At 35.5% G+C, this 15,968-nt stretch overlaps 1 protein-coding gene across 2 annotated transcripts in view; it reads left to right on the top strand.

Annotated features, from left to right (window-relative positions):
• Nucleotides 1–15,968, top strand: part of FCHSD2 (FCH and double SH3 domains 2) — a 256,209-nt gene that overhangs the window by 168,164 nt on the left and 72,077 nt on the right. For both annotated transcript variants that reach the window (XM_070767602.1, XM_019975329.2), the window contains exon 9: nucleotides 15,385–15,507. In XM_070767602.1, coding sequence (XP_070623703.1) covers nucleotides 15,385–15,507 — 123 coding nt within the window. The remainder of the gene's footprint in view (nucleotides 1–15,384; nucleotides 15,508–15,968) is intronic.

Below are 15,968 nucleotides of genomic sequence, written 5' to 3'. Positions count from 1 at the left end.
TTTTGTATACCTCTTTGATAACTTCCTTAAGACAGCCTTTAAGAAATGTGTTCCCTGGTCAAAAACAAAGATTTGTTAATATTTTCTGTATAGACTCATTACCTTCCACAAAGATTATATCAATTTATACCTGAAAAACTATGTGCAAAAGTACCTATTCCTGATGTTATCAAAGCTGTGTTTTAAAATTAAATAAATATACCTATAAGAGCAACAGTTTGGATGAATGTAATACTCTTAATTTAGTATTATTTTAATTTTTTCCTACTGGTAAATTGCACGTTTTTATTTTGTGCTATGTAAACAACTCTTCAGAACAGTTAAAAGTTGAAGAAAAGAATGGATCATTAAATGGATAAGATAGTTAATGCTAAAGATAGTGATGATACATTAATAGAGTTGGAGTTCATATTTTATACCAAACAAACTGACAGCCAACATATTTTTACTAAGTACTTATATTCTCTTACATACTACTTTACATATGGAAGATATAGTACGGTTAGCTCACATTTTCATTGCAGGGCATTCATTCATTGATAATTTAACAGATATTTACTCAGTGCCTTCTGTGTGCCTTTTGTTGGAGATACAACATTTAACAAGATCCAGATGACCTCTGGCCCCTTAAAGGAGAATAAAAATATCAAAATAGTCTTATTCATTGACTACTTATTATTTTCCACTCATATTGATACTAACCTCATTACATACATTATTTTCTTTGATATTAAACTAATATTTGGAAACTGCATTTTGTAGACTTGCATGTGTCTGATCAAACCCATTCATATCAAATAAAATACTAACTTGCTTTTTAAAAGGCCTTTAGGTATTAAAAGTGTGGTGCTTTTGTGATAAGCCTAGAATGAACACACACGCACATACACACAAAGCCTCATTCTATTTAAATGTTGTAACACTTTCAGTCTTCAGGCTATTGGTAGTTATGAGTTTAAAAGGCTAAGGAAGCTGATTCCCACTTAGGGCTAAAATTTATTTGTCCTGCTTCTATGAAATTAGAGCTAAGAATAATCATAAATGCCTTTTTAGTTTGGCTTTGATTGCACCTTCTACATAGAGGCTATTAGCACTGTTGCATAAAACTCTAATGGCTCTTGCCAGAGGAGACTGAAAAAACAGTCAGATGTTGTTGAAGAAGCTCCCTGAATTTTACTTCTTGATTACAAGAAGATTCACTCACCATCTTCATAGATTTCCTGTAAACCAGATAGTTTTCTCTAAGAGATCAAAATCTAACAGAGAAAAACTGGAATGTTTTTACCAAATAGGCAGCGTTTAAAATCAGAATAAACCTCTGTATCTCTTTAAAGAAATCTATTATAGGTACCATGTATGGAACTTTGGAATAAAAAACAGAAACTTAATTTTTGTCTGATAATTTTAAACCATTACTTAAAAAGATATTTAAGGCACAGTCTGTTACACCTGCAGTCTTACTTAGTGGGTACAAAAATGCTTAGTTATAACTTTTAGAAGCGGAATCATTGTTCCTGCAGAAAAATGGATCCTGTCTTTCTTGACCTTCCTTCCTTCTTTTTTGAATGTCCTGAGCTAATGCTTTTTCTGTGTTCGATTACTGCTGAGCACAGCAGAGCTTGTTGCTGGAACTGACTTCAGTATGGACATGTGAATGTTTATAATAAGAAAAGCCAAATTATTTTCCATGGACTCTACACTTGAAAGCTTTGATACACTGAGTAACGATATGCCTCCCACTGCAACCCCCCTTATACTTGACTACTCTATTAAAATATGAAAACATTTTGCTTTACATGTTTAACTCAAAGCCCGCTTTTTTTAAATGTAAAGACCAAAATGTCTGTGGTTCTTATCCTTACTGTATTTTTTAGAAAACATTTGTAATCTTAAATCAGCTTTAGAGTACAACTTAAAAACCATTTTAAAACCTACTGAATTGATTTATTAGGAAAACAAAAATAATCAAAATGATGTTAGTCTTAGGTAAGCATTGATAAAAACTAAATCAGTTGCTAAGAATTGAGCCACTTTTTAAAATTTAAAATGTGACCAATGTAATTCTTAAGGTTTTCACATGTGCTCAGGCATCATTTCCTCCAGAAAATCTTCCTTAAACCTCCACATTTGTTCCAGTGCCTCTCTACTAGAACCCTGTATAATTAAATCATACTATTACATGCTTGTCTCCAATACTTGGCCAAATTCTTCATGGTTATGTACTCAAATACACACATATAAACACAGACTCAACCCTTAGCATCATTCTTGGCACAGTGTAGAACCTCAAGAAATACTTTTTGAACTGAACTGTTGAATAATTATTTTTTAACTTTTTTTTATTGGTGTATAGTTGATTAACCATATTGTGTTAGTTTCAGGTGTACAGCAAAGTGATTCAGTTATACATATACGTATACATACATCCTTTTAAAAATTCTTTCCCCGTTTAGACCATTAACATAATATTGAGCAGAGTTCCCCTTTGCTATAGAATTAAGTCCTTGTATCATAGTACAAATTAATAGAAAATTCAGGTGCAAAGAAATGTAGCTATCATATATTAATGTACCATATATCTAAGATTGTTCCTGTCAGAGGCTATCTTTGAGCTATAAAAGATCAGACCCCATTCAGTACAACACTTGTTGTAGTTCAGAAGAGCACTAATCTGTTTCCTTTCCATTAATGGTTCTGTATATCCTAGAAATGCGTATTAACTCTTCCCTGAAATTTCAGTGTGAGAAACTTTCAGATTGCCTATATCTGGAATAATGCTTCCTGAATTAAAATTAAGGCTTTATATTCTTCATGCTAAATACTTTTGGCGTTTCAATACTTCAGTCTCAAAAGTGCACTCAAAAGATGATATTTAAATAACACAATCAAAAGATGAATGTGGGAAAATTCTAGATTCCATTCTAAGTTGGAATGCCAAAAATTCTTCTATTTTCAACAGTCCTGTTTACTGACATTTATGTTTTTCTGGTTTACGTACCTAAAGATCTGAGTTTCAGTCATGTTAATAGACTTTCTCCTTTCTGTGTCCTCCTTCAGTCTTTTGTCTCTTCACATCTTCTTGCTTCCAGCTATGAAACTATACCCATATCATCACTTCCTGTTGGTCATCAGGACCATAGCCGAGGAAGAGCCCCATTTTAGTATGGGAGTGGTACAGTTGGTAAACAAAAGTCTGCTATTTAACTAAGCAGGAGGCATGCCCTGTGGTGGAGTAAAAACTGAAAGAATGATGAAACTTTTTACCTTTGAATAATTTAGGACCCTGTTTTTCATGGGCAAAAATTCCTGTAGGCAGGCTCTTAGATTATTTTGATTACATTGTTATATAAATATGTATAAAAAAGCCTGGGTTAAAAATGTATGCTTTTGGCTTTTCTACAAGTATAAAACCAAAACAGTTATTTAATCCCAAGCAAATCTATAAAATCAGTGAAATTCAAATTGACAATTAATTAAATATAATAACTGATAATGATCCATTGACCCTAAATTGCTCCTCGAAATGTAAGTTATGATATTCTCTTCAGGGTCGAGTTCTCAGTGCCTGTACTACCTTATGCCTATAGTGACTCTGTTCTCTCACCACCCTGTTTGCTTTGTTAGTATAGCATCCACTGATGTCATTTTATCTTCACTGTGTTTCAAGTATGTCATTGACATTTTCAGTTTACCGTCATTTTAAGTTCAGAATCTATTCTCTTTAACCTAGGACCACTGGAGTAAAACTGCTAGGCCCACTGTTTGTAAACAAAAGCATTGGCACAGAAATCACATGGCAATACTCCAATAAAAGATGATCATCTGTATAATCCTGGGTTAAATTATATCCTTTAAAATGATTTATTAAAATGAAAGCAAAAAATGTAAATTCTCACAGATAATTTGTGGAGGGCAAAAATTATGTGATTATATCCCCAGCTTCCATTATAAGGAAAGCTACTCTAATTATTTTTGCCTCCAAGTATATATGTGAGTGACAAATAGATTTGAGACTGGGATGGGGCAAAAGAGATTTCCTAAAGTATATACTCAGGCCAGTATAGTCTTGGTGTGAGTCCCTTGAAGTATGCTGCTTTAATTTACTCACCTTTGTCACATAATTTTACTTGATTGGTAATTCTGCTGTGTTTATTAAAAATGAAGATTGTTTAGCAGAAGGGTGAGATGGAAAATAATGAATGTCTGAGGGACTAAAATTCATGGATATTTAAAAGACAGTTGAAATGATATACATTAAAGCTTTTAAATCAAGTATTTGTGGAGTGCATGAAGTTCCTTACAAAGTTCTGAGATTCCCCGGAGCGCAGAGATAAAACATGATCACTAAATAAACAAATAGCAGCAGCAACAACAAATCCTAGGGAGAGGGGAATCTGATTTCTGGGCTTCCCAGGGGGCACTAGTGGTAAAGAACCTGCCTGCCAATGCAGGAGACATAAGAGACACAGGTTCCATCCCTGGGTCAGGAAGACCCCCGGAGAAGGGCACGGCAACCCACTCGAGTATCTTTCCCTGGAGAATCCCATGGACAGAGGAGCCTGGCAGGCTACAGCCCACAGGGTCACAAAGAGTCAGACACAACTGAAGCAACTTAGTGCAGGACAGAATTGCCACATTATATTTAAATGTCCTATTCTTAACCAAAAACCAGACGTATAAAGAAACAAGACGATATAACCCATTCACAGAAACAAAAAGGGGCCAATAGAAACTGACCTCAAGGAAGCCCATACTAGAACTTACTAGACAAAGATTCTATTAAATCACCTCTTTATGAACGAAGATCATAAATATGATTAAAGAGCTAAATGAAACCACGTCCAAAGAAATAAAAGAAAGTATGAGAACAATGTTTTACCAAAGAGAGAGTATCAACAAAGAGACAGAAATTATAAAAGGAAACCAAGTAGAAATTTCTGAAGTTGAAAAGTGCAGTAACTAAACCTAAAACACAGAGAAGGATTTGGCAGTAAAGCTGAACCAACAAAAGAAAAAATCCATGAACTTAAAGATCAGTTGAGATGATCCAGTCTGCAAAAGGAGTAGATAATTTAAGTCTGATTTAAAATATAGTGTAAAGTAATTAACCTCCAATTAAAATAAATAAATTATATTTTTAAAAAAATAAAATATAGTGCCTAAGGCAAACATTATAAAGTTTTGATGGGCTTATACTGTATGAAGATATATCTCTATGATATAATAGCACAGAAGATGGAGAGTAGAGCTATAAAGGGGCATAGTTTTTGTATTCTGTTGAAATTAAGTTTGCATTAATCCAAACCAGTTTGCTTACGTTAAAGTGTTAACTGTAATCCGCAGGCAACCACTACAAAAATCTTAAAAAGATCTAGTAAAAGAAACAAGGGACTTAAAACAGTATACTATTTTACAGACCTCATGAGGAGATACTATTCTTATCTCTCTATAGATGAGGAAACTGAGGCTTAGAGAGGTTATACAGCTTAAGTACATAATAGAATCAAGACTCAAAACCAAATCTTTCATCAAAATCCTGTATTATAGGTCCTCTATGGGAAATAGGTGAAATTCTTGGGTAGAATATAGAAATATTTAAGCTTTATTATTTTAATAACCATCTTTTGTAAGTACCATACTCTCTAGTCTCTTATCAGATCAGGAATTTAAATTGGGGTCAGTGTTTCCCCAAAGTGTCGTTGCTAGTTAAGTGGTAGGTCTGAGATTTGAATGCAGGTGTATGTGGTTCAAGGCTTTCTATTGGACCATGCTGCTTTGAGGTTGCAACCCAAATATTGAGATGGTTTTAGCACATTCACAACTAGATGACACATGCTTCTAAGTAACTGAAAGAGGATGATACAGACTTTACAGAAAAGCAGTATTAAATTTTCCTTTCCTGGCTTTGTAATTCACAGATAGAAGCTTTGTTTTCCTCTTTCATAGAACCTGAAGTAACTCAGTGCTTTTAAATAAAATAACCAAGTAAAAATTTAGGTGACATGTTTCTAATTTTACTTTATATCAATTGACAAATTCAACCATATATTAAAGATATTTACAGTGATGCAAATTTAACCCAGAACTTGCTTTGATCTCTTTAAATTTGTAAAAATCTACTTTCTCTTTGCATCCTAGTTAAGTGCAGCTTAAAGTCTTCTCAGAAAGATACACAAATGCAGGCAGGCAATCGTTGTTTTGCATCAATAAAGGAGGACTAGAATTTCATGATTTAATTTTAAGACAGCTCTTATTTATTATCATCTTGATATTTATATTCTTGACTTTTATCAAAGACTATTTAGAATGCCCATTGCTCTCAGAAAAAGAAGAGTTTGTTTTTTCTCGGCTTCATTAAGGAAACTCAAGAGATTTCAGCATAGCTCTGTTACTACAAAATCTCTGCCCTTCCTGGATCTATATAAGGAGGCCACTGTTTAAAGTTCTTACGTTAGGGGAAATTGCATCAAATGCTTAGAAAAATGACACATTTTCTTTCTCCTAACTCCTAATTAATTTCCCTCTTCAAACAAGTTCCAGGAATTTATACTTTCCTATAAAATAAATGTGTAGTGGAACACCCTATAATTCTAAGCCTCTGAATTTGTCTTTAGGATATCCCAATTTTCCTTTACTATTTTGAGTATTTACTACTGTGAGTTTGGGTTCCAAACTCGACTGATTTTAGAGATCAAGTTGATCAAATGAATAAAGAAAGCAAAAGTAATATATAAAGGAATACTGTAATATGTAAGGAACATATATATATATATATAATATAAGTAATATATAAGGAATCTGAAAAGAATATGGATGTTCAAAAGCATTCAGAAGCCTTTCAGCTTTTTCAGACTATTAAAATGATTAAAACAAAAGCCTCATGGTTTCTCAATTTAGATATTATAGACTTCTTCCCATAGCAATTGGTACCAAGTAGTCAGAAACAAAATTTGTGTTTAAAAGTTACATTTGAGTGAGTTCCCTACCAAATTTTTGCATGGTGAAGACCACTGAGAATCTCATACTGCCAGATTAACTCATATTTGTATAAACCTTGAAAGAATGCTTATCCTGCCATTTCTGAGGATATATATGAATTCTAATGTATCAATGAATATGAAATTTATGGTTGTACATGCAGATCTCTATAGGGATAGAAGTTTGTGCACATCTACTGGTTTGAAATTGAACAAACAAGTGTACTTAGAGAACATTCTTGTGCCTTGTCATGTAAATGCTAGACAGGGCTCAGATGCATCTTTATCATGCATGTCCTTGTCAAACTTATAGTTGGGACACTTTCATTGTAAGCTTTAAAAGTTTTTACCTTACTTTAAATTTATAAGAAATACATGTAGCTTTTGGGTTGTATCTGATTCGGCTTTGAAATAAAAATTGTCTATTTCAAGCTTTTGGATCTGTTTAATTGAAAAGAAGCAGAAATAGTAAGGCAGGCTGTTGAATTATTATCACTTGCACCTAGTGATCTGTATGAATCAAGGGTGACAAGAGTGGAAGCTGCAAAAGCAGGCCCCAGTTATAAGAGAGGGGAGGCACTGAAGGTTTATTTTGAGAGTGAAATAGATATAATCAGGCATTTACTTTATCTTAATTGCGTCGGCTTTACTCTGATGAAAAAATAACATTTAGCATGTAATTTACAGACTTAAATTTTAACCAGTCACTATTTCTCTTCTCTGAGCTTCACACTTATATATCATACTGTCTCTTGAGCTAAACCATTGTCTTCTCCAATTGCGCTTCTTCTTGTGTTCTTGGCTCAATGTATGATATCCACTCACCTGCCTAGATCAGACACTTGGAGGTAAAGGTTTACTTTCCCTCTGCCTTTCTTTCAACATCTAGTTAATCACTAAATCTTGTTGATTTCATTTCTTACTTATCTACTACCTTCCAGACATCCTGTTTCATCTGGGTTATTGCAGCAATCTCCTATTGCCCTGTATCTTGCCAACCCATTTCTACAGTGCAGCTAGGAGAATGCTTCCAAACCACGTATTTTACTTGACTGCTAGACTATGTTCATTAACGACTCATTGCATTTAAATTAAAGTACAAGCAAAACAAAAAATCTTCTGACTGCATGATCTGGACAGGACTTACCTCTTGATTCTTCACTTATTCTCCCCATTTCTCTTCCCTGTTATCCCAACAATGTACATCTTTTAGTTCTTCCAATATTCCTCTCTTGCCTCTAGGTTTTCACAAAGGCTTTTCCTCTTTGTTGACGTCTATCTGTCCCTCTCCTCCTTGGTTTTGCTAACTCTTGCTTATTAAGATTTTCACTTAATCATTATCTATTCTGGACAGCCCTCTTGTCTTTTTGCTTCATAACTCCTAATGATAGCATAAAATCTTAGCATAAAATAGGCACTTACAATGCCTATTTGTCTGTCTTTCCTTTTGGTTTGTTAAGTTCCGTGAAGGGAAGGATCTTGTCTGTTTACCCCTGTGTCTTCTGTGCTGAGTTCAGAGTTTGACATACTGGTAGTATTTAATATGTATCTGTTAAACAAATAATATGCCAGTCAGAATTCACATGCTAAAAAAAAAAAAGAAAAATGAGCCCATACTCAAGTCCCATATCAGAAAGGTAAGCCTAATGATGTTATATAACACTGGTAAAAATTTGTATAAGCTGGAAAAGAAATTAATTTCACAAAACTTTGTCTAATGCAGTAGTTCCAAACCTTTTTAGTAGTGGCATTTTTTATATGGAATCCCAAGACATAAAACATATATGACTCTGCATCCCTTCTCTCCCTCAAATCCTATTCTCTTGACCACAGGGGTAAACTTACAGGCCAAGCTGGTATGCAAGAGAGAGCATCACACCCCTGCCCCTTCCTCAGGGTTATTGAGCAGATTTTGGCACTTGACCTAAATTAGGTGATCTCTGGGATGGAAGGTGAAAGATAAGTTGAAAATGGCCTATTCTTCCCACTAGGAGACTCAGACCAACTCACAGGGAAAAGCAGTGATGAGAAACTTGGCAGAGTAAAGCTAGGAGTGAGGAACAGAGGAGAGGGGCAGAGACTGTCCTTGAATTGGGTAGTTCCTGAGCAAGCATCATCTTGTCCTTGTGATTTGTTTACCTGAGCCAACAAACTCCCATTTTGTGCAAGTTACTTTGAGTTGAATCTTTGTTATCTGCAGTTAAGAGACTCCTTACTAAAGGGTGATAGATGGTAATTGTAGCTTATATCAGCCCTTCCAGTAGGCAATTTAGAAGCATCCTCCTATCTGCAGTGTGCAAATGAGTTGGTGGGAGGGACAACTGTATGCCGAGCAATAGGAGATTGCAGCAATAATCCAAATGATATAGTTACTAAGTACTGTTATAGATAGCGATAAAGTACTCTGTGTGATAAGGATAAGTACTGTGATGGAAGAGTTTTTATAAAGCATTTTCAAGCTCTCTCCTTTTTTTCCCAGTAATTTAATTCTGTTTTAGGGAACTAATTCTTTTTAATTATTGGATTTTTATCAAAGTCCATATATGCGATCTACCTAGTAAACACAAACCAGGTTGAGACAGTACTACCCAAAATTGCTTTGAACGTCATGTCTCAGACCATCACTGGTTCAAACAACTGTAGTTAACTTGAGGCAGGGGTAGAGCCAGTCATAGGGTAATCATCTACTTCTTTTGCTTTGAATTCTAACCATTTCTTAAGTTTTGTACCTCCTGCATTAACTTTATGAACATGAGCAATAATACACCTAGGCCGGAAGGCCTCCAGCTATCTTATTCTTATCAACCAGAAAAATTGGTACATAGGTAAGTTAATGAATTCTGTAACCCTATAAAATTTGGGGAGTTCTGGTTGGGTTCCCAGAATTCTTAATATTCTCATCATGTTCTGGGGAACGTGATGATATGATGAAAGAAATATTTTAAAATTAATCTCTGTCTGGTAGAAGATACTTCCAATCACTTGACCCACCTCCTACCTAATGTAAATTCGTTAAGCCTCGTTTGAATTGCTGAAGCCAAGAGATGCCTTTACTGTGTTTGGTACATGATTAATGATACGTTTTTCTCTTAACTGGAATACAGTGAGAATAGCTTGCCTATGGGCTTCCGAGGTAGCACAATGGTAAAGAATTTGCGTGCTAATGCAGGAGACACGAGAGACTCAGGTTCAACCCCTGGGTTGGGAAGATCCCCTGGAGTAGGAAATGGCAAACCACTCCAGTATTCGTGCCAAAAAATTCCATGGACAGAGGAGCCTGGCAGGCTATAGTCCATAGGGTTGCAAAGAGTTGAACACAAGTGAGCAACTCCGTGTGGGTGCACATGTGTGCGTCCACGCGCGCACACACATACACACACAGACACACACACGCAGAGTGCCTCTAAGCTGGCTAATTCAGGGCATTTTTGTTGCTATATTAAACTCTGTAGAGTAAAGCATTCTTTCATTTATTCTGTAAATGTCTTTGAGCATCTGCTATCTGCCAGGCTCTGTGCCTGAAAAAGACTTAATCCATGACTTGCAGTAATACCCATGCAATACACAAATTATAGAAACACTAAGGAGGAACTGGTTAAATCAGTTTTGTAAAGCATTTGCAATATTAGTAAGCCATTGATAAATATTAGTTGCCTGTTAGCCATCATTATTACTATTTGAGTAGGTGAGAGAAGGGGAATGACATTGCAGGCTAAGAGAATAACTTAATTGGAAACGTGATAGTAAATGTCATTTTCCAGAATGACTTGTTGTGGTTGGGATATGATTACAGTACAGACAACAGTGATGAGAGATGATACTGATGAGAGGTAATTTGGGACTAGATTATAAAGGATCTTAGATACCAGCTAAAGAATTTTAACTTTTCAAAATGTATAGTGGGAGCTTAAAATTTTGGGGGATAGCACCACTTTTTCTTTCTGGTCTGATATTCAGATTTTCTTTTTTTATGGAAAATTTCCCATATACACCAAAGTAAAAATAGTAATATAATGACCCCCATGTATTCATTACTCAGCTTTAATGATTATCAATATGTAGCCAGTCCATTGACGACTTTTTATGACTTTTTTTATTTGAATTTATTTATTTTAATTGGAGGCTAATTACTTTACAATATTGTATTGGTGATTTTTAAGCAAAGCAAAAAAGGTGACTAACACTGCCATTCCCTTACATTAGTTGATCTTTACAGTGTCCCATGGAGTATGTGGTATTCCCACTTTCCCTATTTATAGAAGAGAGAACCATCAAAATAATGAAGTAAAGGTTCTGAGATTCTAACCCATATCCAGCTTATTTTCAGAACTCAAGTTCTTTCCCATGCTGCCTTTATAACTCTGAAGTAGAGCATGGTTCTCAGTTGCTCATTTGGCTACTTGATATATTGGTGCTATTGACCCTATTCACGATGGATTTCTACCTCCAGTCACTGTGCTGGAGTCACAGGGTCACCAGGATCTAAGTCTATGTAAATATTCAACCTAATCAGCTAAAATGACTATTTAGTCCAGTGGTTGTCAAAGTATGGTCCCCAGACCACCAGCAGCAAGTTGTTAGAAAATACAAATTCTCAGGCCCCACCCCCAATCTACTCAGAAACTTTGGGGATGGCAGCGCATGATGCCTGTATTCCCATTTGCTATGTTAAATAAGACGCTCCAGTGGTTTCCTGCAAACACAAGGTTATGACTATCTACCAAGAGCATTTCTGAAGCAAAAACCTCATATCAGCTGCATGTTCATTTTTTAACAAGTTCATGAAAAGTAGTCATAAGGTAAGAATTATTATTCAGACTTAACACCAGCAGTCTCTCTGGGGATGTTACATAACCTCATGGAAAGAAATCTTAAGGAATTTGCACTGTCTATATTTATAGTGCTTGCTGGTGCCATCTAGTGGTTTAAGCACAATGGAATTTGCAGTTTTATTACTGCTTTGAGGACACAATTTGTGGTTTTAAGTCAGTTTTATAGTGAATGTTTAATTAAATAACCAAAGTAAGAAAAAAATATTTTTCCTTACTATAAAACCTCCATTGAGAATTCTTAGATATAGCACAAAACACAAGCAAAAAAAATAGTTAAATTAGGCCACAACAAAATTTAAAACTTTTGTACATCAAAGGACACTATTGATAGAGTGAAAGGGTACCCCAACAAAGTGGGAGAATATATTTGAAAATCATATATCTAGTAAGATGTACTTAGTTGCTCAGTTTTGTCTGACTCTTTGCAACTCTTCGGACTGTAGCCCTCTAGGCTCCTCTGTACATGGAATTTGTCAGGAAAGAATACTGGAGTGGGTTGCCATTTCCTTCTCCAGGAAATCTTCCTGACCCAGGGATCAAACCTGTGCCTCCTGTGTCTCCTGCATTACAGATGGATTCTTTACTCTCTGAGCCATCGGGGAAGTCCATCTAGTAATATATATGTATCCAAATATATAAATATGTGCTAAATCATTTTAGTCATGTTCAACTCTTAGCAACCCTATGGACAGTAGCCCACCAGGCTCCTCTGTCCATGGGATTTTCCAGGCAAGAATACTGGAGTGGGTTGCCATGACTTCCTCCAGGAGATTTTCCCCACCCAGGGATCAAAGCCGTGTCTCTTACTTCTCCTGCATTGACAAGCAGGGTCTTTACCACTAGTGCCACCTGGGAAGCCCAAATATATAAATAGTACCCAAATATATAAAGAACTCTTACAACTCAACAACAAAAAGACAAACAACACCAATTTTAAAAATGAGTGGAAACTGTTATATTTAAAATGGATAACCAGTAAGAGCCTATCCTATAGCACAGGGCACTCTGCAATGTTTTGTGGCAGCCTGGGTGGGAGAGGAGTCTAGGGGAGAATCGATACATGTATATGTGTGGTTGAGTCGCTTTGCTGTCCACCTGGAACCATCACAACATTGTTAATGGGCTGTACTCCAACATAAGATGAAAAGTTTTGAAAAAGTGTGTATTGGTGGGCTGCCATCTATGGGGTCGCACAGAGTTGGACATGACTGAAGTGACTTAGCAGTAGCAGTAGCAGACATTTCTTCAGAGAATATATACACATGGCCAGTAAGCACTTGAATAGACACTCAACACTATTAGTCATTAGAAAAATGCAAAATCAAAACCACAATGAGATACCACTTGGGCAGCTTGAATAATTAAAAAACAAAACAAAACAGAAAATGGCAGATGTTGTTGAGATTGTAGAGAAACTGGAACGTTTATATATTGCTGATGGGGATGTAAAACAGTGCAGCCACTGTGGAAAACAGATTGTCTGTTCCTTAAATAGTTAGACATAGAATTTCTGTCAGGAGACCCAGCAATTCCACTACTAATTATATACCCAAGAGAATTGGAAACAGGTGTTCAAACAAAAACTTGTACACAGATGTCCACAGAGCATTATTCATAATAGCTAAAAAGTGAAAACAACCCAAAGATTCACCAACTAATGAATAAATAAACAAAATGTGGCATATCCATAAAATGTAATATTTTTTAGCCATGAAGTGAAAGTTGCTCAGTCATGTCCAACTCTTTGCAACCCCATGGACCATACAGTCCATGGAATTCTCCAGGCCAGAATATTAGAGTGGGTAGCCTTTCTCTTCTCCAGGGTATCTTCCCAACCCAGGGATCGAACCCAAGTCTCCCGCATTGCAGGGGGATTCTTTACCAGCTGAGCCACAAGGGAAGCCCGAGAATACTGGAGTGGGTAGCCTATCCCTTCTCCAGGGGATCTTCCGGACCCCAGGAATCGAGCCGGGATCTGGCATTGCAGGCGGATTCCTTACCAACTGAGCTATCAGGGAAGCCATAAAATGATGTACTAATTCACTGATGAACCTTGAAAATATGTTAAATGACAGAGGCTGGCACAAAAAACCACATATCATGTGATTCCATTTATATGGAATGTCCAGAAGAGGCAAATTCATTGAGTTAGAAAGTAGATTAGTCGAAGATACAGAGAACAGACTTGTGAACATAGTGGGGGAAGGAGAGAGTGGGATGAATGGAGAAAGTAGTATAGCTCTATATACACTACCATGTATAAAACAGGTAGTTGGTGAGAAGTTGCTGTATAACACAGGGAGCCCAGCAAGGTACTCTATGGTGTTCTAGAGGGGTAGGGTGGGGGGAGGGGAGGGAGACCCAAGAGACAGGTGAGATATAGATATATGTATATGTATGTAATTGTGGCTGGTTTGAGTGGTTGTATAACAGAAACCAATACAACATTTATAATGTTGTAGCAATTTTCCTCAACTTAAAAGAAGAAGAAAGTAGATTAGTGGTTGCCAGAGAGGGAGAGAAAGGTAGGAATGGATGTGACTACTTAATGGGTATGGGATTTCTTTTGGAAGCAATGCAGATGCCCTGGAATTAGATAGTAGTGATGGTTGTACAACATTGTGAGTGTACTGAAAGTCAATGAATTGCACACTTTAAAATAGTTCAATGGTGACTTAAATGTATGAATTTTCCCTGGTTTTAAGATCTCTGTTGATTTGCAAGAACCTTTATTTTTATTATTATTGATGTATTGATATATTTTCCCATCATTGTTGCTAATATGTATGTATTCTATTTGTTCTGCTTTTTTAACCGAAAATTGTTCAATGCATTGTTTACCATCTACACAGTTTCCACGATTTTTGTTTTGGTGGCTGTGCATATTTTAGTCACTATGTATATCATAACTTAAATCATTTCTCAAATGTTTAGTGGTTTTCTCTTTTTTTCAATTTTTAAGGAGTCCTGATCTAAATACTTAAATAAATAAGAATGTTTAAATTTCTTTGTAGATATTGTATTGATGTTTCTTTCCCAAAACAGAATTTCTGACTCTTTTTTTAAATTTTACTATTTCTATTGTGGTTTTTCTCTGATTGCTGTATAGTAAGAATATATGAATTTAGAATCCTACCAATAATGGATGAGGGAAAATGGAGGAAATTAATGTTTATAGAATGTCCATTCTGTTCCAGGCACTGCATATGGATCCTTTTCATCTATTATTTCATTCAGCTCCCATGCCTAATCTTATAAACGGACTAGAAATGTTGACATAGCTAGTAAGCAGATGAGCAAATATCAGAAAACAAGCATTTTGTCTCTCGAGTTTTATACTGTCCCCACATCTTTACCAGTATTGGGCTCTACCTTTTTTGAGTTCCTACTTATTAGAAAAATTCAGTGTTTTTCCAAGTGATTGTTTAAGATTTATATTTATTCTTTACTTAGCAACCTACCTATACCTTTTATTTTATATTAATAGATTTTAAACTGAATTTAACATTTAAACAGCAAGCATTGTATATCAGAGCTTTTTCATAATTTTTTTGCTTTTGTTTACTCTTTTATAGGCTCTTGATGGAAATGTGTATGACCATCTTAAGGATTATTTAATCGCCTTCAGCCGGACTGAGCTAGAGACATGCCAAGCTGTGCAGAACACATTCCAGTTTTTATTAGAAACCTCCAGCAAGGCAAGTTACCTTCAGTGAAGTATGCGATATATCCATTTAGAATCAAAAATGTCTTTAGATACAAACAAAATGAATGTACCAATGACATTAGAATGCTTTAAAGGACAAATTTTTTGAAAACAGTATTCCTTCTAACAAAGTTGAAAGGTGTTTCGTTCTTCTTGATGAAGGTCAAAAAGGGAGGTGATGATACAGGCTGTCTCAGGACAGCAGTCATTATTAGCATGTCTGTTGCTTTTGAAAAGAATAGTTTTAAGAACTTTATTTTCCACTCAAATTAATTTTGAATGCATTCAGTTCATAAAACAACAGAGTCATGTGTCGATGCGAAGAATAATAAAGGGACACAAAAAGGAAAATTAAAATTTTATAATTGATAAACAAATTAATGTTATAATTAACTTGCTTTAAACAATTAACCTTGCCTTCTATATGCTGTCATTCTTTGATAGTTATCTTTT

The sequence above is a fragment of the Bos indicus genome, chromosome 15 (assembly GCF_029378745.1).
Source record: "Bos indicus isolate NIAB-ARS_2022 breed Sahiwal x Tharparkar chromosome 15, NIAB-ARS_B.indTharparkar_mat_pri_1.0, whole genome shotgun sequence".
In the NCBI taxonomy this organism is placed as follows: domain Eukaryota; kingdom Metazoa; phylum Chordata; class Mammalia; order Artiodactyla; family Bovidae; genus Bos; species Bos indicus.
Note: the sequence above shows the minus strand (reverse complement) of the source record. Positions and strands in the feature narration are given on the sequence as shown.